The 20,943-nt window shown below is 43.4% G+C and overlaps 1 protein-coding gene across 1 annotated transcript in view; it reads left to right on the top strand.

Moving 5' to 3' along the window:
• Positions 1 to 20,603, top strand: part of POLR3E (RNA polymerase III subunit E) — a 37,389-nt gene extending 16,786 nt beyond the window's left edge. The window contains exons 10-21 of the mRNA XM_077827763.1: positions 374 to 459; positions 2,028 to 2,072; positions 2,157 to 2,248; positions 3,157 to 3,277; positions 4,893 to 4,974; positions 7,034 to 7,093; positions 8,007 to 8,164; positions 8,464 to 8,528; positions 9,988 to 10,484; positions 14,898 to 14,978; positions 16,010 to 16,135; positions 19,766 to 20,603. Coding sequence (XP_077683889.1) covers positions 374 to 459; positions 2,028 to 2,072; positions 2,157 to 2,248; positions 3,157 to 3,277; positions 4,893 to 4,974; positions 7,034 to 7,093; positions 8,007 to 8,164; positions 8,464 to 8,528; positions 9,988 to 10,484; positions 14,898 to 14,978; positions 16,010 to 16,135; positions 19,766 to 19,822 — 1,470 coding nt within the window. The 3' untranslated portion in view covers positions 19,823 to 20,603. The remainder of the gene's footprint in view (positions 1 to 373; positions 460 to 2,027; positions 2,073 to 2,156; positions 2,249 to 3,156; positions 3,278 to 4,892; positions 4,975 to 7,033; positions 7,094 to 8,006; positions 8,165 to 8,463; positions 8,529 to 9,987; positions 10,485 to 14,897; positions 14,979 to 16,009; positions 16,136 to 19,765) is intronic.
• Positions 20,604 to 20,943: the final 340 nt, after the last annotated feature.

Genomic DNA, 20,943 nt, shown 5'->3' with positions numbered 1-20,943 from the left:
GGATCAAACCCAGACCTTTGCTTGCAGGCTGGGCACTTTAAGGCATTAGATAGGGTGTTGGTCAGGGGAATCAAATCAGTTTGATGCCAGGAGTGATAATCAACTAACAAAAAGTGTAAATGTGTCCGTGTTTTAAAATAATACACACTCAAGCTTTCCCATGTTGCATCAATGTCAACGCAACTGTGTGAAAGTAATGCATCAGTTACTGAGATGTGATGTTTACATAGTGCACTAGCTACATGTTAGAATAATGAGTGTGGGATTTTAATGGTGCTGGAGAGCCTGAGAATGAAGAATTAAACTGTTTGAGATATGGCATGTTTACTGTACATTGCAGTGAGTCTTGCTCTTCCATCCCCACGTTTCTCAGGACAGCCGTTCCGAACATGAGCGCCAGTATTTACTCAGTCAGGGACATGGCATGGCAGAGAATACCGAGTTAATTAAATCTCCCAGGTAAAAACTTTGGTCTAGTATCCTACACAAGTCGCATAATGTTTGAATATTTGTCAGGTTGTCATATATATTATTAACAACAGTAGGTTGTTATGACGGAAATAATTTTTAAAAAATTGATCATTTTGTTTTCTCATAATTTTTGGTGGGGGTTTTGGGTTTTTTTGTATTTCACTCAGGCCAGAGAGTGAAACTAGTCATTGCCACTTTTTTTTTTGTTAAGCCAGATTAACTCTAGTTCTTATGCGCTAACACAGTTCTATAATGCAAGGATTACAAACGCAGCTGGGGAAGGTTTAAATCAAAACCAGAAACTATTAAATTTAAAAAAAACAAAACAAGAACTTTATTAATAATGAGTTTTACAAAACCTGTTTTATGATTTTTAATAGAGACTTAAAAGTACTTGACAGTGACTGTTTTTCAGCTTCAGATTTGCTTTTTGGTAGCTGTATGGGGGAAAGGTTTATATGGTGGTTACAGGAATCTGTTCAGGAAGCAATAATTAATGTGGTTTTCCTGTAATCTGGGGTAAGCAAGGCCCAATAGTGGGAAAGCAGCAGGACATGGTATTTTGCACTCATGGTGTTGGTGGGTTATTTTTAAAATTTGGCATCTCATTGAACTGTCCTGTCTATGAAAAATTCTTAGGGCCAGATTCTGTCCTCAGTCACAGTGAAGTGGATGAGTACTGCACAAGTGGAATAGAGGAGAGAACCTGGCCTGTTACTGTGGTATCTAAGGTACTTACTGTAGTACCTGAGTGCCTTGGAGTCATTAATGTACTACCCTCACAACACTGCTGTGAGGTAGGGAAGTGCTATTATCCCCATTTTATAAATGGGGAACTGAGACACAAAGGGCGTGTCTACACTGCAATTAAAAACCCACGGCTTGTCCATGCCAGCTGACTTGGGCGAAGGGGCTGTGTAATTGTGGTGTAGATACTAGGGCTTGGGCAGCAGCATTAGCTCTGGGACCCTTTGCCTTGCAGGGTCCCAGAGACCGAGCTGTAGTTTGAGTCCAAACATCTACACTGCAATTAAACAGCCCTTAGCCTGAGACCTGCAAGCCCGAGTCAGCTGGTGCAGGCCAGTTGTAGGTGTCTAATTGCAGTGTAGACATGCTCTGAGAGGGTAAGTGACTTGCCCAAGGTCAGTAAATGTGTGGGAGAGCAGGGAATGGAATCCTGGTCTCCATAGTCCCAGTCTAGTGCACCAATGACTGCACCATCCTTCCTCACCTTAACTAAATTTAAGGAACGTGATCTAAAAATCTTTATCAGTTGTTACTGGTAACAGCATGAATTCAGTGATTTTGATTTCTTCCAACATGCTAAAAATCATAGAAAGCAGTTGTAAGCAAATGTTCTCAGTGGATATAACTACAGTCTTCATACATTTCTCCAGCACTGAATTTCTTTGGAAAGGAAAAATGACCTTGGAAGCTAATATTTACTTTGTAGATTTCACATAAATAAGATTGCACTAAGCAGGAGATCATTGTACTTCAGCCTAGAAAATCCTAATGCAAGTATTTTAAGGCTGATACATTTTCTTTTCCATTAGTGAATACTTAATGATGCTGATGCCTCCGAATGTAGAAGAAGAGAAGTAAGTGTTTGCATGGAATGTCCTAACCTCACGTTGGCTGGATGTTGTAGTTCATTGGCTACAGTTCTGCTTGTTTATTTACAGAGACAAACCTGTGGCTCCAAGCAATGTGCTTTCTATGGCACAGCTGAGAACTTTACCCCTTGCTGATCAGATTAAGATCCTGATGAAGAATGGTATGTGATATTTTTAAAACATTTCACTTCCTCATGTCCTTTCATGACCTCAGACCTCCTTTTCCCTAAAATAAGTAGCCTTTCCTGGCAGTGTCTATGCTGTCGTCCTACAGGGCTGAGAGTCTCTATGGCCCTTTGTTTCTAGGGCTAAGTCTCAGGCTCTGAATAGCATCTCTTCCACTGCTGATTGAGTACGCCATTGATCTAGAAGGGAAGATAGACACATGACTGCTTGGAGAGCTGACACCTGCGATCTGGGCATGTGCAGCCAAAGGAGTACTCCTTGGAATAACTTCCACTCTAAGACCACTGCTGTTCCTTCCAGGACACACCTGTCTCTGTTGATCCACTGCTGGGTAGTGGAGACTAAGCATGAATTTTAGCTCAGAGTTTAATGCAGCAACCTGCCATTTTGGCTTTGTCCTTTCTCGGGAAGGTTTTCAGTAATATGTGCCTTCTGCATGTAGCCTGAGACAGCTTTAGCCCATCTTTCTGGAATTGCTAATGATGTGACAATAGCAAGTGCTAAAGTTTTTGTCTCTGGGTCTTACTGTCTTGTCAGATGACTCAATCTATTGCAAAAAATAGAATGGTATAGATGGTTTCTTTTATCAGTGTATTAATTTGGGATCAGTTAAGCCAATTAACTTACATACAACATTCCCTGACATGTTTTCAGTGAATATGCAGACTGACTGAAATGGAGTGCTTCTTCAAAGTGCTTTTTATTTTTCGAGAGCTGTGAAATATTTTTGATTGCTGATTTCAGTGTATACAGATGGGAGTCTTTTATATTAAAAAATAAAATCTGTGTATCCATTTTTTTTAAAAAACAGAAGTCCTTCTATGAATCTAAATAGAACATTGAAAGCATCTTTAAAACAACTGTGTTTCATCTTTTCCTTTAGTGAAAGTAATGCCTTTTGCAAACCTCATGAGTTTATTGGGTTCTGGGATCGATTCTACTGCAGTTTTACGCTGTATACAGCAGGTGGCGATGCTGGTCCAGGGAAACTGGGTGGTAAAAAGGTACGCCTTCTGTTCTTTGTTGTCGTCAAATGTTAACGTTCCTGTTAGGAGTAGATCAGAACAATGACTTTGTATCCTTTACTAACATTTTGCTGCTGTAATGTAGCTGAAAGCACCAGTGTCTGAGCTCAAAAACCCAAGTTACTTAAATACTTGATTAAATACAATTCTTGTTACAGTAGTCTGTTATGCAGAAGACAAAGGGCTGATGTTAAATGATCACAGGGCAGAGGCTGAGCTATCTAAAATTGTATCGAACTGTGTGATAAGATCTGTTTTGTTTGTGTATTGAGCCACTTCAGTTTTTGGGAAGAAAAATCTTTATTCCATCAGTATAGGAGTCATTACTGGTTTATTGCTGTTGTCACTGAGAGCTGGTCTCTGGAAGGGTTTATCCATTTGATAAGTTGAGAGTAGGTTGCTGGGTGCACCTCATGTTCATAAAATGGATCCTATTGTAGTCACCTTAATCTTTAATACAGTAGGGCATCCCAGCAACACTGCAGGTCTCAAATGCCATATCCTTTTCATCGACATGGGATATTACGTGCTGGGAATTGCACCCTCATCTTTAGGCCACATCTGTAATAAAGATGAGGGTGAACACTAGTCACGTTCACGTTCATTGGCACCCATTAGCCTGTGGACCACGCTTTGGCCACCCATGACCTGGGGCTGCAGCTGCTGCAGAATAGCCTGTAAAGTGACACAGATGCACTCTATCTTAAATCACTCCAGAAAGGAATGCTGTGAGCCGGATAATGCTGTATACAAGCTCCCAGAATGATGGCACGAGGGTGTTTATGTTGTAGCAGTTGCTAGTACTGTTTTATGTGTGTCCGTGGTTGTTACAATACCTTCATCTTCCAACAGAAAAAAAGTGTTGGAAGTGTAAGATTAGCCTAATAGAGCCTTTTATTGTGAGGGTGGAAAAACAGCTTTTGCCCTGATCAGCTGTGTGGCGTGAAACCCATGATCAGGAGTGATCTTGGGGCTATGGAGAGCACTTACGATGGTGGATGTAATTTAATTAGTCCCCCAGTCTGAATGGGATGGCGTGTTAAGTGCCCCAGCTGATGGAATTTATAGCATCTCTTACTTAAAATACTTGAGTATTAAATTAGAATAAAAATAAACTAAGTCCGGTATATAAATGTTTTGGCTCATGTTACCTTTGGGGTTGTGTGGGGAAGCCATGTAGCCCAAAGCATGTGATGACGCACTTTTGTACATGTGTGCGTTAAGGAAATTCACACTGATGTAGCTAAGCTGGGGCAGACCCCTAACGTAGATGTGCTGTACCAGCATACAGTTTACATCTGTGCATCTTATTTCTGTTTGTTACCAGAAAAATCTTCACTTGTCTAAGCCCCTCTTTGCACTAGTGTGAACTGCGCTGATGTAGCCACTCCAGTGTGAATTCTCTTGATGCAGACAGGGCTTTAACTTCATTGGAATTTGTGTAAAGCCTGCAAACTTGGCTGGATGAAAGGTGTCTTTTGACCAGTGAATGGATGCGTATACAGGGCATATACACTCTGTTAAAAATCCTCACTGATAATATTTAGTTGCAATGCATCATAATTAATTAATTATTTCCTCTTTTAATTAACAGCGATGTCCTCTATCCAAAAGATACCTCTAGCCCACACAGTGGAGTCCCTGCAGAAGTGCTTTGCAGGGGAAGAGACTTTGTTGTAAGTATAGATACGCTCTGTTTGTTTTCCAGTGCCAAAACCCAAATAAGATGAAGTTGGCATAACTGACCACATCATTGCTAATCTGTACTGTTCTTCTGTGATCTGAGGTTTGTTCCAAAGAAATAATCTCTAAATTACTCCTGAAGATTTTGTTGAAGGAGTTAAGAGAATCAACATGGAAATATATTGATTGTCACTTGCTAGTCATGTGATTGATTGACGGGTGTCAGTCAGATCTAGGTGTCAGATCATCTACCTAATAACAGTTATCACATTTTAAAATATGACACAAAGCCGCCATCATGCTAACCCACTTAATGGCAGGCTCTGCAGAGAGGCTGATGGAGACTGAACAGCCTATCACCCTCAGAGGTGGTCCCTCTAGGGCAGAACTGAAGGACCTTTGCAGGGAGATGCTAGGGACGCACTGTACTTGCTATGCATGCCCTGTTGTTCAGTAAAAGGGCTTCGCTCCCAGAGCTGCTGATCTAGCACCTTTCATGAACAATAAGTGCAAATATAAATTATGAGTACAGGACACACACACACTCTCTATCTATCTATAAACCCCAGCAGGGAACAGACACTAGAGACCGCGTTTGACTTTACAAACAATCTAAGGAGAACTAATCCCAAAATAACTTCAACATTTGCCATGCTCTGTGGCTTCCATCTCTAATGGACAGATACAAGCATGTGTGTGACCCTGTCATTTTCCTATTAGAGCTGATCACTCTGATGTTTGCAGTCTGCTTAGTTTCTCTCCTGGGCGGTCAGCTGCTGTAAGATTAGTCTCTGTGTGAGCCCAAACTGACGGTAATTAAAATTGACTTTCTGACACATCTTGAAAGCTGCTCAATGTGCTGCCATATAGGAGACCCAGATTCAGGGGTAACTCTTATTCCCGGAGGCATGGGAAAGAGGCAGTGCCCGAGAGTATTGCATTTGAAGTTTTGGGGATTCTGGGGACCAAAACCACTACTGCACTTAGCTGAGTAGTGGAGCAGCAGTAATGCTAGGCCCAGAGGAGGTGGCATGTTCAGCAGTCTGGTTGAATAGAGAGTGTCCTGTGGGAAAGCTGGCAGTTTTGGTGTATGAATAGTTGCAAGAAGGGTATGTTCACAATTGTCTCCTTTACTGGAGTCAGTGATAGCTTGTGGTTTTAAAGACGTGTGTGCTAGTGCATTGGGGCAGCTGTGTCGATTAGTATGTAGGGGGAGAGAAGCTGAAGAAGGTGAAAGGACATACAGAAACAGCCCAGTTGCTCGTGATTTTTTACGCCCTAGGCTGTGACAGGGCAGAGAGTGGGGAGGGAGGAATTGGTAGCAACGAGGGTTCAAATTCCTGCCCCCAACCCTCCAAAATGTATTAAAACCTCCATAAACTGAACTGGCCCAAGCTTGTGTGTGTGTGTGGAGTGGGGGCAGTGGGTAGCAATCTAAGTGACTGTAATGTACTGGTGCAGGCATGCTCACCACACTTCCTTTTACGGTGATGGGTGCTGTAGAAAGGACTAAGAGAGAGGATGGGAGTCCTGCACTGGTTGACATATAAAAAGGATATAAACTTCACTGTTAGTGACAGCTCATGGAGATTTCTTCTTGGGCAAGTGGCAAAACACATGGTTTTGGAGCAGAACATTCCGAGTGCTACCCCTGATGATGCCTGTAAAGTCACAGAATAACAATGAGCTTCCTCAATATTCGTTAGGTTTTTGTCATGTTTGTTTGGTTTTTTTAAACCATGTTTAATGTAAATTTCAGAGGATCTAAGTGCAATTTCCGCCACAGCTTCACCAAGGCAAATCTTGGATTTCGCTAGAACTTTTGTTTTTGTGTCCTTTCTTATCATTCAAGGAAAATGTCTACAGGAATAGACCATGCCAGGTCTGTATTTGCCCCAGTTGACCCACTTGCCTGGCTGAGAATTGCCCACCCCTGCATTCTTGAAAGGTTCCTGGTTTCTGGTTATGCCGTTGTCACAACAGTGCATCTGTTCTTTAGTAATGCAGCTTCCTAAAATATGTCTCCCCGCCCCCCCTCTTTATTTCCCCCAGATGTGGAAGTTTACACAGGATCGCTGGGTCGTGCGAAAGGAAGTGGCCACAGTCACAAAAGTGAGTAACAATTTTTTCTAAACCAGGGGCATATGATAAGCAGTGGGAATTGTCAATAGCTGCATTTGTGGCTAATTCACACTGATGCTTGCCTTTCCTCCTAGCACCGCACACAGTGGTGACCCATTTTACTGCTGACTTTAGGACATTACCTGACACATTTCACTGCTAATTCCCATTATTGCTAACCTAGGACAGTGTTGCTTCAGATGTGTACTGCATAGAGGAGACCGCAAATGCATGACGAATCAAAACATTCATCCTCCTCAGGGGAGGGTAGCTCTTAATTGCTTAAGAGCAACTCAGGCACCTGATCGCTGAATCATCTGCTCAAGCACGTTAGTATCCGTAAAGTAAATGGGATTAAAAGTGAAAAAGCACTGTAAGGATTAAAAAAAAAAATCACACAAAATAAAATGACAGAATGAGTTAATTTTATGTAGGGATTTAATAATCTTACATTCTGAAATTTTCTAATGCACCTTGCCAACGGTGGAGATGGATGTGTACCTAGAGGGTTGCTTCACCTATAGCTGAAATGCAGCCGCCTCTGGGCTTTTAACAGCAACCGAGAAGTCTAAACTTCAGAGAACGCTTAGATATGTGGAATATAATTATCCACAGTGCAGTTTGTTCAGGATATTGGGGATAACTCCCCTAGTTTTGCAAAAAGTGCTGCAGACTATTTAACTACTTCTTAGTTTTAGGTCCCTTCTGAAATATGGTCCCTCCTGGTACTGACTCAGAGGGAAGACCATCTCCTGTTGAATTGCCGGGAGACTGCTTTTCTTGGCAGTCTCCTACCCAAACCTTAATCCAGCCCAACTCTTCTTATTTGGTGATATCACAGCCCAGGTTTGTATGGCTGCAGGTGTGGTTTCCCTGACCTGTTACACTTCTTTCTTTCTTTCAGCTTTGCCCGGAAGATGTGAAGGACTTCTTAGAGCACATGTCTATTGCAAGAATAAACAAAGGCTGGGAATTCTTGCTCCCTTATGATGAAGACTTTGTTAAAAAGCATCCAGATGTGGTTCAGAGGCAGAATATGCTGTGGATGGGCATTCAGGCCAAGTAAATGATTTGCTTTCTTCTGGGGGATAAATTAAAGATGTACAAATACCAACTGTCCCATGACTATAGATTGTAGCATGGTAGTATTTTGATCTGCACTTCCTCTACATGTCCCTTTTAAAGGGCAGTTGTATGATGGGACTGTTCCATGGTTCCCAATTTCACTGGGCCATTGACCATCTCCAAATGCTTTAGCCTTTCAAAAATGCCAAAGGAGCTAAAGCCGAAATGTCTGTGTTCGGGTGTAGGAATGCCAAACTAAAAAAAAATACTCTTGTGTATTTTTTCTTGAATTTCAGATTAGAAAAGGTCTATAATCTATTAAAGGAACATTTGACGCCAAAGAAACAAGATGGACAATCAGGTATACTAATGATTAAGATCATTATGAAATATACTCTCCTGTTTGTGTTTCTAGTGTAATTTCTGTGCGTCACTTCTTTTTTGGGGGGGAGGGGGGATGAGTCTGCAGTTTCCCTTTTGATTGTTTGGGGCAGATTCTGGGCTACATTAAGGTGAGCTTAAACCACCAGGGTGGGACAAGGCAACCTTAAAACTGCCATATAGGCACAACTGAGGATTCCCCAGCACAGAGAATCCATGCGTGTAATAGACTCTACTTCCTCATTAAGGGCAGCGCAGTCGTCAGAGTTATTCTCACCATTGTGATAGCCCCATAGTTTATAAACCTGTGGAAATTAGCAGTTCCCCTACTCTGTTCTGCGATGGGTGATGGTTAAGCTATTAGTGAAGAATTAGTTTAACAGGGGGTCTAAGGAGGTACAAGGCCTTCTCTTTTCAAGGTGATTCTCCACCATTGCAGCCAGTGAAAGTTTAAAGCAGCTGTTCTGTAATCATAAGAGGTTATGAAAACTTGAGATTCCAGGGAGTTTGAGCTAAGTACTTGGTTATTTACCAGACATTGGAGTCCATGGAGACTGCAAGCAGAACTGACAAATGGACACATGAATACATTTCAATACCCTCTATCTTATCTGCTGAGAAGGATTAGGTGTTGGGTTATTTGGAAAAGAATTAGTAGACCTAATGGCATAGAAGATAAGTATGTGCTGAGTACGTGCATGCAGTTTACTATAAAATATAGTGTACTTTATTTTACTCCCTTGGTACTGAAGCTTGCAATTCCTCTGTCACACCCCCATTTGCTGAGAATGGATGTACAAAGGTGGCCAGGATTAGGGAGGGAGAGGACTCCCCATTTCCAGACTCTGTAGTTACTACAGAAAAGGGGTTCTCGATCTCTTTCGTGCTATGGACCATATCCTAATAGAGAAGGTCTGCTGGATTCACCACCTTCCCTCTGATCAGCGGTCACTCAAATCACTTTCCCATCCATTCTCCCATTTGCAAGCATGCAACATCCTGTGTAGTAGCTATAGCAATTGCTGCAGCTGGTTTTCTCCTTGCAGCAATTCTATGGGCATCCAGCCTCTCTTGAAAAACCTTCTCTTACAAAGATGTCGGGAGTCTAGGGGTGCAAGCAGAAATGTGTGTGCAGTTGTATGTGCAATTCCTGATTCACACAGGGCTCTAAGACTCACACAAGCATGTTTTCCCATGGCCGTGGGCTTGATACTTCTGAAAAGTCAAGCCCTAAGTATCTTGCTAGCAGTTATTGAAATTTTTCTCTGCTTGTTCAATTATTTTAAAAACAAAATCTAGTCTGAAATCACTTTGGGGTCTTGGATCTCTGGAGTAAACTTTGTTCAGTGCCGTTAATTCACTAAGGTCTGTTTAATAAATATACTGTAGAATTAATGTCCAAGATTCTCTAACAGTGTTTTACTCTTATATCTTACTAGCTCACCCACTTCTGGTTTCTGGGGAACAAAGGGTCAATATGGCTAAAGCAAAAGTCAAACAGAACTATGGGCTGCTGGAGAAAGAGTTACAAAAGAAAAAGGCAGAGAGCAAAGCCAATGACTCTCCATCCAAGATGGATATTTCCAATGTCTGCATTAAAGAGGAGCCTTTGAGCGACGAGGAGCCTATGGACGCGTCCACCTATGAGATTATGAACAATGGCATGGTCAATGGGATCCATTCAGAGGAAAACTCCATGGACTCGTTAAACGGCCACTTGCCAGGCGGGTGCATGGATCGAGTTGCACAGGAACTGAAAGCGTTTGTGATGAAGACGTTTAAGAAACAGTTTGTTCTCACTCTGAGTGAGCTTAAACGGTTATTTAATCTTCACTTAGCCAGTCTGCCCCCGGGACACACGTTGTTTAGTGGCATTTCAGACAAAATGTTACAAGACATGGTATTGGACACTGGCTGCAAACAGATTTTGGTGCCTGTAAGTATCCTCTTTATATTGTACACGTCGGGAAGGGCACACGTGCTGAGTGGCTGGGGTGCTTTTAAACATACTGTGACCTACACAGTGCATCCACATTGTGTGGCTGGGACAGATATCCCTCTGAGCAGCTGCCTCTCGGCCCATTGAAGATGGGGCTTTGGCTGGCTGACTTCCTGCTTCCCACAATCCTTGCTTGAGTGCTGGCCCCCTACAGTGCTCTCCTGGTCCGCATAAAGAAACTCACAGGTACAGCTTCCTATGGACTGGACCCCAGTGCTTCACTAGTTGTTATCCTCACGATTCCACGAAGCAGTCTGAAGTGATCCAAATCCCAGGTCCATTTGCTGTAGCCAGGGCTGTACAAGCTCCCTGTTCTCAGGGCTGCTGTGGAAGGAACAATGGTATCTGTTATCTCAGGGGCGCAGGACACACCTGGCAATACAACAAGTGGCTGGGGAAAATATAGCAGGAGTCACATGCTGTGCCTGTGCCACGTTCCTTTGGTCACTGGCTGTTAAATTTCCTTTTCTTGTAGGCGTTTCTGTGGCTGCTATAAAGACAGGGAAATGTTTGTATGTTTGAGAGTTAGGACTTCCTGCAGCACTGTGTGAAAATAGCTCAATTAGTGGAGGGAAGAGAGCTACCATTGTAGTGAATGCAGAGAGAGTCTAAGGGTGAAACCAGTTTACAAGCCAGGTAGCAGTCCTGGTCAGTTTGCAGCTAGGGAGAGAACTTGCAGTCCACTGCCTTTTGGGGGAGAGAAAAAGAGAAGAGACAGCTGCTTGAAGGAGGAGGCAGGACAAAGGTCAGGAGGAGGACTGAGTGAGGGGAGCAGGAAATAATTCAGAAGTAGTACTAGAGCATGGGAATTAAGACTCAGCTAAGGAACAAGGCCTGTTGTGGGGAGGTAGGAATACTATAGTATGGTGGCCATGCATGCATGGTAGGTATACAGTGTGGCAGCTGGGAGGTAAGTAATGGACTTGAAATGCTTCTAGAGAAAGTCCCCAATTAAATGATTTCTTCTCCCTTCTGCCCGGTGACTTCTAAATCCCTGCTCTTCCTGGCTGGTTTTCCACCTGGAGCCTCGTCCTGTGGCTGTTTCAGGGTCTCGCTTTCTTTCATGTGATGTGGCTGCACATACTGCGAATGTTAATTAGCTGAGGCCATTGCTGGTGCGGTCATTTCTTCAGGTTGGGTTGGTTTTGAAACTTTGTAAATTACTTCATTATATTATTACTTAAACTTCATGGGGAAGGAGGTGAACATACTGTTTTTTAAAAAACAACTCCTGAGGAAGCTGGACAGCGAGAGGGAATTGCCTCTCTCCTGTGGAACATGTAACAGAAGCTTTAAATATAGAACCTGACTTAAATCCGGACATTCCCTACTGAAGGGACAGTGTGGAGGCTTTTAGGCCCATCCAGCCCACCAGAGCGTGGCATCTGTTGTCTAATGTTGGCTGCAAGCGCATTGGTCATTCCTAGAAGCACACGGCTTATCATGAGCCTTGTTACAAATCCCACTGTTTAGATAAAGGGACCCTGCACTGCTGCAATCACCAGCATAAATCCTTTCCACCAGGAGCCCCTTTCCCTGCCTCTCGCAGAGGGGGTTGAGATTAGTTGTGGTGTGTTTACACTCACCAAGCACTCCATGTGGACATAGGGCTTTCTTGGGCATGGGCTGCGTCCCTTGGTGGATCCGTTGGAACCCAAGACCTTCTTAGCAGTGCAAGGACCTTTCATTTTATCACTTGATGCAATAATTACATGTTAATTTTCTGTAATGAAGTTGCTCCAGTGATTAAAAACTAATGAACTGAGGTAATGAAAACAAGGCCCTCCAGGAGGGGTGCAGTCAAGCTGCCACATCACAGAAAATGCATTGCTGAAAACTTGGTTAAAGCCTTTACCAGTTCTCTCCCATAGAAATGAAGGATTTACTGACTCTGACCCGATGCGCTTAGAGTGCAAGTTAGTCTAATGGTTGCTGTGTCTTTGTACTAGAATCCACTGAGACGCTGCTTGCTGCAATCGAAGCCGTTAGGCACCTATTGCGGAGGTACTTTGCCTGCTCATACTTGGTAGCATTGTAATATCTTCAAGCCAAAAGAAATGCTCCGTCATTAGCACAGTGGTGGGATCCAGAGAGCGAGTCTTGGGTAGACCTACACTTGAATGCAATTGACTGTTGTTTCCTTTAACCTAAGATTCCAGGCAATCTGACAGTCCAGGACAGGCTAGGGCAAGGGAAAGGAAGCCTTGAACAAATAGTTTTGCTGCATAGTCACATTCAGCACTCACACTTGGAGTGAGCCTCTGTTTGAAGTTCCACAGTGCCATGGGGAGGATGTTTGCACACAAGGAAAATCCATTAACCTCTTTGAGTAGTGGCACCCTTCCCCCTCTTAGGGTTGCTGCCTTCCCTCACTAGGATCCCTTTCCTAGGTCTTTGAAGGGCACTGGAGGGCCACTCCACCTTCCTTGTGTCTTGATGGAAGCCCTGTAGGAAGGACTGCTGGCCTCTGCCCAAATCCTGAGGTGGGTCGATGTACTGGGATTAGCAGGAGAGTGAGATGATCTTGGTAATAGTGTCTTGCAGACGCTTCATGAAGGGGGAAGACGAGAAGTTTATATTTATTTATTTATTTTTAGCTCCCAGTCATCTGTTTCCTTGGAGGCATTCCGGCTGCTGAGGCTTGGTAAAACCACATTGGCTTAGAACCAGAGTTCCTGAATGGCCAAGATAAATGCAGGCGTGGTAGTGTGATTGGGTCAGGGAAAGAGCATCTTGCAGTACAGGTCTGTTTCAGAGCTCTGTCAGACAAAGGAGAGCAAGTGATATGTAACACAGTGTTGGAATAAACACTTCTTGCTCCACGCATTGTCCCTCTCTCAGGCCTTGATCATAATTCATTTTCCTGTGAGAATCTGATGTCTGCTTTTATCTGTGGGATATGCATACCATAGGAGGCCAGCCTTTATTAGCCAGCATTCCTTTGAGGAGAGAAAAGTCTGAAGTGTCAAGAGATTCTAAAGTTTGTTAAAATGTACATGATGTGTCTCACGATATTGGAGCAATGCAGGATTCTGAGCTGTTAATCTCACCAGGTAGCTCCTACCAAACAACATCTTTCCTCTTTACAGTAAGAGTATAAATTAAGTGTGAATGTAAAGACTAGGATTTCTGGCACAGTCATCCAGGGCTTTCATCTAAGCCTGTGAGGGATGGGAGGAAAGGTATGTTTTGTACCGGCTAACCATTAAGTGTGACAAGAAATGGAATGGAACAAATGATCATCCTTGTGCCATAGGGTAGGGAATCTGAATGGGCTTGTTCGCCTCTGATGGTTGATTTTGAAAATTAGGTTGTCATTGGCAAGGAATGAATTATTAGTGACCTGAAGGAGGAACTATGTCAAGAGTCAGAGCATGCTCTGAGGGAAGATGTTGGGGCTAAGAGAGAGGTTTTTTATTTTTCCATGTAAGCATTTATATGGTGTGTGAGTGGTGAGGTGGGGGCTGCTGCATCGCTTGTGAGGTGGAGAGCGGCATGAGGGCATGGCAGCTGAGAAAAACCAAAGGCTTGTTTCCCTGCGTGGGTGCTTGAAATTAAACGTGTTTCATTTTCTGAGTCTGCTGGCTTCACAAGCAGTTTACTGTTCATTCTTGTGGGATTGTGTAGCCTGCCCACAAGACAGAAATGATGGGTGTTTCAGCAATGCCATATTTTTCCCTCACCCTGTGTTGGGTAAAGTTTTCCCATGCTTTTGGTGGCTCCAGGAGTGACAATTGAATATCTGTCTAATCTAAACTTTCTACTGTATCTCTCTATCTATTTATATATGTGTATAACTGTAGCACCTAGGCACCCTAAAAACTGCCATAGTCCATGTAAAAACTTCTAGAAAGAGTGAAATCCTACTTCGTGCAATAGCAGAGAACAGCTCAGAGCAACTTTTAGCATAGAAGCAAATGTGTGTGTCAGTCGCTGCTTACAGAGAGAACTAAATGTTTTGTTGCCGTGAAATATCCTTTAACATTCAAGCACAGGCATTGCTCTCTCAGTGTTTAGCAGTTGCATCCAAAGGGTGAAATGCCCCCACTGCCCATGCCTCAGTGGCAGAGAGCCTGCACAAGCCCTGTGTGCTAGTTAATTCCCACTTACACCCTCAAAACAAAGTTTAAGCAGTCCATAGGCACTGTGGGTGGACCCTTAGTGCATGAGTGAATTTCACTAATAGTGAATAAAGGTGCTGATCAAACATGGCTTTGGCTTAATTGGGGCAATATAAGGCTGCTGAAGTGTTCCTGGAGCTTCCAACATTCACTCATTGAAGATGATGTGTTTTAACAGCCTGTAACTAAAATTAAAGCAACCACCCTGACTGGTGCAAACTGTTCTTAGTTTCCCCCACAGATTCATGCTGTTTCACCGGATGAATTAAAGGTTTATGCACTTTGGGAAGCTGGTGACATTTACGACCAGGTAAAGGCAAACATGGCTGTAAATCTAGCCAAGTCATTCCCAGATTACTGGTTGCTGGGAGCTTGGTATTATTTGCATTCTTGCTTTTAAAAGTGATACAACGGGCTGTCTCCCCCTCTCCCATGACTCCCCTCTTCCCCCCCTTGGAGTCTGTGGTTTCCAGTGCCAAGCTACTCCAAGCTGGGAGGCAGTGCTCAGTCCCCAGTAGTGATGATTGCTTCACTGGGGTATGAGAGAGTGGACAGAAGCAATAACATAGGCTGCTCATTAAACACTAGTGTAAATAGCTTTGTAGACGTGAGTAGCACCAGTTTGCTGCTCCATTCAAACCAGGCCTTAGAGCATATTAAACTGTTCCTTGCTGTTTAAAAAGTCAGCATTATCCAATAGTTACCCTATGGCGGTACCTGAGAGGTCTGAATTTCCTTATAGCTAGAATGGGAAGTAACTGTGGCACTTGTGGGCATCCACTGACTTTTTAATTGTTACTACTGTAAATTGAGAGTAATGGGACATAAGGAAGCAGAAAGTCCATGTTCACAATATAAAACAATTTTCACAGGAAAGACCCACAGCAGCATGCTCTAGATGTTCATTATAGAGAATCTAGTCCAGTGGAGTGAGCAGAAGGCCAGGAACTCCTGAGTTCTAAGCTTAGCTCAAATTCTAGCTCCATTAATTAAACTGTCTCTGCCTCAGTTTCTCTCTGTATAAGGGGGATAATACCTTCCTCAGAAGGGTGTTGCAGGACTTAATTAGCTAACGTTTATACAATGATTTGAATACAGAAATACACTGTACATGCTAAGTATCATTCTTATACTTGCTGTAGTTCTAGCATGCTAGTATGGGACTGTCTGGAGAGGGATTTACGAAGGAAGATTTCTTTAACACAGTTCAGCGAACGTGTTGTGCCAAATGATGTACCTCAAAGCTTGTTTAGAGCCGACCGTGGTTTTCTCGTTTCATGTTTGGAAATATAATGCAGATAATTTTTCTCTTGTGTGTTAAAATAAACTTTTGTTTTAAAGCATCGGCAGGTTTTGCTTAAAATCTTTACCAAAAATTATCGAGTGCGCAGGAACGTCATCCAGCATCAGTTGAGCCAAGAATGTGGAGAGGATCTAAATAAACAGGATGTGGATAGAGTGATAAAGGTAATGCATCAGGTTTAAAAATCATGTACAAAGCTCCTGTTTAACGGTGGTTTTGATACAGTCAGTACCAGAGCTTTTAATATATTGGCTTCACAGAAAGGACCATATTCTGTCTGGAGTTACACAAAATGATGGTATTGCTAGCGTGGTTTCTGTTTTCAAGTGGATAGGGCCTTATTTTCAATCTGTTTGATATAAAATATACTTGTTACAGTCTTCCTTTTTACCAAAGGGCACTGACTTTTGAATCCATCATCATATGATGTTATCCCAACAAATCTTTTTCTGATGTGGGCTAACAATGAATACAAAGTGTAATAAATGTACTTTCATGATTATTATTAAACGGTATTGTGTTAAACGTTAAGGGGAAAATTTTCAGCATGACCTGTTGTGAGCTTAGACATGGGATTTCCATTAACATTAACGAAAGTTGGTAAGCACAGTCCCCACACATCAAATTAAAAATACATCCTCTTACTCTCAAGGAGAGCTTACAGTTACCTAAGCAGCAATCAGCAACAACAACAAAACCCTTTATCAGTTAAAATATTTTATGAAAGAATGTTTACCAGTTTAACCCTCATGTATGCTCTGCCTTTGGAAGAGCCACCCATTGTTTGTAAGGTGTTGCGAGACATACAGGGAATGTCTGGAGGGCAATACAGGCGTTGATTAACATGTAATTAAAGTGGTATGGTGTTGCTAAATAGAAATCCACCAACTCCTATAACTTTTAAATAATTATTGCTAGGAATTGGGTCACTCTGGCCCTAATTTCAGTAAATTATGTATTTAAATGCTTTGCAGAATCCAGACCTGTATTGTAGATTTAATTGTGCATTGGAAAGATTAGGGTTCTGTTGCTTTGATAACATGCAGTTTGGCTTTATTCAGTGTCTCTGGTCTTGATTAGAAGAATCTGGTCTTAATATTCAAGATAAACCTAAAGCATGTTGAGCCTGTTCAGTTTAACACACGCTGCTGGTGCAGGCAGATTTTTAAGAAGATAGGTGTGCCTAAACATGGACTATAACTAGGAGTGCCCAAACAACATATGTGCACATTTTCATGATGCAGCTCTTTAAGGAGTGTATCTGCGTAGGAAGTAAATGCACTTTAAGCCACGCAGCTTGTGCATCTGTATCACATGCCCAGAACTGGTGCGGGGTGGTGTCTGTCTTCATTTTCCCCTGAATACAAGTGAGTCAGAGCAGTGCATGAAAGAATCAGGAATAAGTCTGGAACGTATGATTAAAATCTTGGTCTGCAGATATGTCAACCCCTCTTTTCAGCTTGCTAGTTTCCTTTCTTTAACATTGAGTAATTGCAGTGTACTAGGCTTCTGTGGTCTGAAAGGTCTAGTACAGGGGTGGGCAAAATTTTTGGTCTGAGGGCCACATCTGGGTGGGGAAATTGCATGCGGGGCAGGGGGTTGGGGTGTGGTGTGCAGGAAGGGGCTCAGGGCAAGGGGTTGGGGCAGAGGAGGGGTGCGGGGTGTATGAGGGGGCTCAGGGAAGGGGGTTGGTGTGCAAGGTGCAGCAGGGGCTCAGGGCAGGGGGTTGGGGTGCAGGCTGTGGCAGGGGATTGGGGTGCAGGGAGGGGTGAGGGCTATGGCAGGGGGCTCACGGCAGGGAGTTGGGGTCAGGGTGCAGCAGGGGGCTCGGGGCAGAGAGTTGGGGTGTGGGGTGCGGGAGGGGTTCAGGCTCTGGCCCGGGGCCGCTTACCTGGAGTGGCTCGGGGGTGGCAGCTGCATGCACTGGGGCTAGGGCAGGTTCCTGGCCACGCGCTGCTCCCAGAAACGGCTGGCACCGTGTTCCTTCGGCTCCTGGGGGGGCGGGCAGAGAGCTCTATGCATTGCTCTTCCTGTGGCTACTTCCCCCAAAGCTCCCATTGGCCGTGGTTCCCAGTTCCCAGCCAATGGGAGCTTCGGGGAAGGTACTCACAGGCAAGACTAACGCATGGAGCCCTTTGCCCCCTTCTGCAGGGATGTGGTGCCGGTGAGAGGCGCAGGGCCCGTGGCGCCACTGGGGTGGCAATCCTGCGGGCTGGATCCAGCCCACAAGCCATAGTTTGCCCATCCCGGTCTAGTAACTTACAACAAAACAAAAACTCCTTTCCCTTAAAGCTGTGTGTTTTCAGTCATAAGGGGTACATCAGCTCTTGTTGAATTTACCTACCGTAGAGTGTGTGTAAAATGAAAATTCAACACCGTTGATGCTCACTAAAAACAAAACACACTTAGTTCATGTAGATGCCTCAGGTATCCTGAAAATATTTGTCAGGTGTGTAGTTAATAATAATTTGGTCAAAATATAATCCAGTGGTTTAACAGTTTAACTCTGAAAGGGTTTGATTCTGTACTGTTGCCTTTGGGGATTGGCTGTTCTTTCCTTTCTGTTTGGCTGACCATCCCCAACAAACACACACACAAAAATTGTGTAACTAACATGTTCCCATCACATTGTTCACTCTGCTTGTGTGGTTCTGTCCCTTACCACCCACTGTGTGTCTGTCTTGTCTGTTTAGATTGTATGCTCTTTGGGCACAGTCAATCCTGTGGAACTTGTTGCTGGGGGATGTTGTGAAGGTCAAAACTATAACTGAGTTCAAAAAAGAATTACATAAGAACAACCATACTGGATCAGACCAAAGTCCATCTAGCCCAGTATCTTGTCCTCCGACAGTGGCCAATGTCAGGTGCCCCAGAGGGAATGAACAGAACAGGTAATCATCAAGTAATCCATCCCCCGTTGCCCATTCCTGACTTCTGGCAAACAGAGGCTTGGGACACCATCCCTGTCCATCCTGGCTAATAGCCACTGATGGATCTATCCTCCATGAACTTTGGTTCTTTTTTGAACCCTGTTTATAGTCTTGGCCTTCACAACATCTTCTGGCAAGGAGTTCCACGGGTTGACTGGGCGTTGTGTGAAAAGTTCATGGAGGATAGGTTCATCAATGGCTATCAGCCAGGATGGTCAGGGTTGCAACCCCATGCTCTGGGTGTCCCTAAGACTCTGATTAGCAGACGTTGGGATTGTATGGGAAGGGATAGATCCCTTGTTCATTCCCTCTGAAGCATCTGGCATCGGCCACTGTCGTAAGACCGGATACTGAGCTAGATGGACCATTGGTCTGAGCCAGTATGGCCATTCTTATGTAGGGACTGTCTGCTACTCTGTTTGTATAGCACCTACTACAATGGGACCCTGTTCTTGGTTGGTCTTTAGGGACAATCATAACAATAAATTACAGCTTTAAAAGGCCCCGTTCAACCAATGGGTTGCAATCTTGCAACCCTGACTTGTGGAATTAGTCCTATTAGGATTGCTGGATCCCATCCCATAGTTTAACTAGTCTGTTCTGAGCCATGGGAAAAGTTTTAATTGGTCTAGTATTCCTAGTACCATCATAGTTAAGGTAAGGTTCATGGGCCAGATTCTGCCCTGCTGTAAATGGGTACAGTATGTGCACCAATGTTGCTACTATACACTTTTGATTTTTACATTTTGTGTCTGCTTCTTGGAATCTGTTGTGATTTGGGAGCTTTCTGCCTCTAAGGCTGATCAGTAATACTCTAACACTAGACTTTTCAGCATTAGTAACTGCTTTTCCCATTCTCCCCAGGACTGCTGTGTAAGCCATGCTGGAATGTGGTACCTTAAAGGGACAGTGCAGTCTTGACAACAGTGGTGAGCTTTTCATTCCGTTATCTCCAGGACAGAGGAGGAAAACTGCAGTGGGCATAGACAGAATAATGCCTTTGCTTCAGGGAGCAAGGGGAGAATCTGACCTACTTGTGGCCACATGGGCACTGCAGAAAGACGGTTAGTGATGTCAACATTCACGCACTTGTTTGCATGGCCGCCTAAACACAAAGAGCATCGAGGAAGAAAATGTGGGACCCTATCTGCAATTTGATGAATTTGGGATTCCTAATGTATTTTGCTTCTCATTATTTCATTCTAATAAAATAAAAACATATACTGATACAGACATGATGGAAAATCATGGTCTAATATTTTATTTTGTAATTAATGCCAATAAATGGTAAGTCTCTTGTTTACAACATCCAACTTTTCTTATATGCCTAGCAGGTCATGATGTAGTCTGTGTGTTAAAGCACTCCCTCTTCCCACTTAAACAAACCTATGAATGCTCATGAAAATTTTGTATGCACCTGGGTTTCAGGGGAAAAATCCCTGTCTAACATTTTACTAATTATACATAGCAAAAACAGTCTCACCAATTGTTTACATGACACAAGTTGTTTTCAAAAGTAATTACATATAAAGCAGATGTAGTGTATTCTACTTGATTTTTTTTTGCATAACTAGATGCTGGTACAACAAGGTAAGTAATCTTATGCACCATCTGAAAGGTGTCCAACTGTAGTTATCACATTTGGTGATGTAAAATCTATATTTTATGTAACTTTTTCAAATAAAATTTTATCTTGAAGATCGACTATGGCATCAGCCTCTGACCCCCATGTGTTTGTCTGTGAACAGATAGAAGCAATGTAATCTTTTATGGACTAGAAAACGTTAACAGAGAATGACTTTTAGCTTATCCCTACCTACCCCTTTCCCCTTCCTCAGCTAAGTACTACATATTGTTACAAATCACTTAGTATTAATTATGGTAGCATCTAGAGCAAGGGTGGGCAAACTTTTTGGCCTGAGGGCCACTTTGGGGTTGCAAAACTGTATGGAGGGCCAGGCAGGGAAGGCTATCCCCCTCCCACCCCCCTCAGAACCTGCCCTGCTCCTTGTCCCCTAACAGCTCCCTGGGATCCTATCCAT

This window comes from Eretmochelys imbricata, chromosome 10, assembly GCF_965152235.1.
Source record: "Eretmochelys imbricata isolate rEreImb1 chromosome 10, rEreImb1.hap1, whole genome shotgun sequence".
Taxonomy (NCBI): domain Eukaryota; kingdom Metazoa; phylum Chordata; order Testudines; family Cheloniidae; genus Eretmochelys; species Eretmochelys imbricata.
The sequence above is the reverse complement of the archived record's forward strand: the minus strand, read 5'-3'. Positions and strand labels throughout refer to the sequence as shown.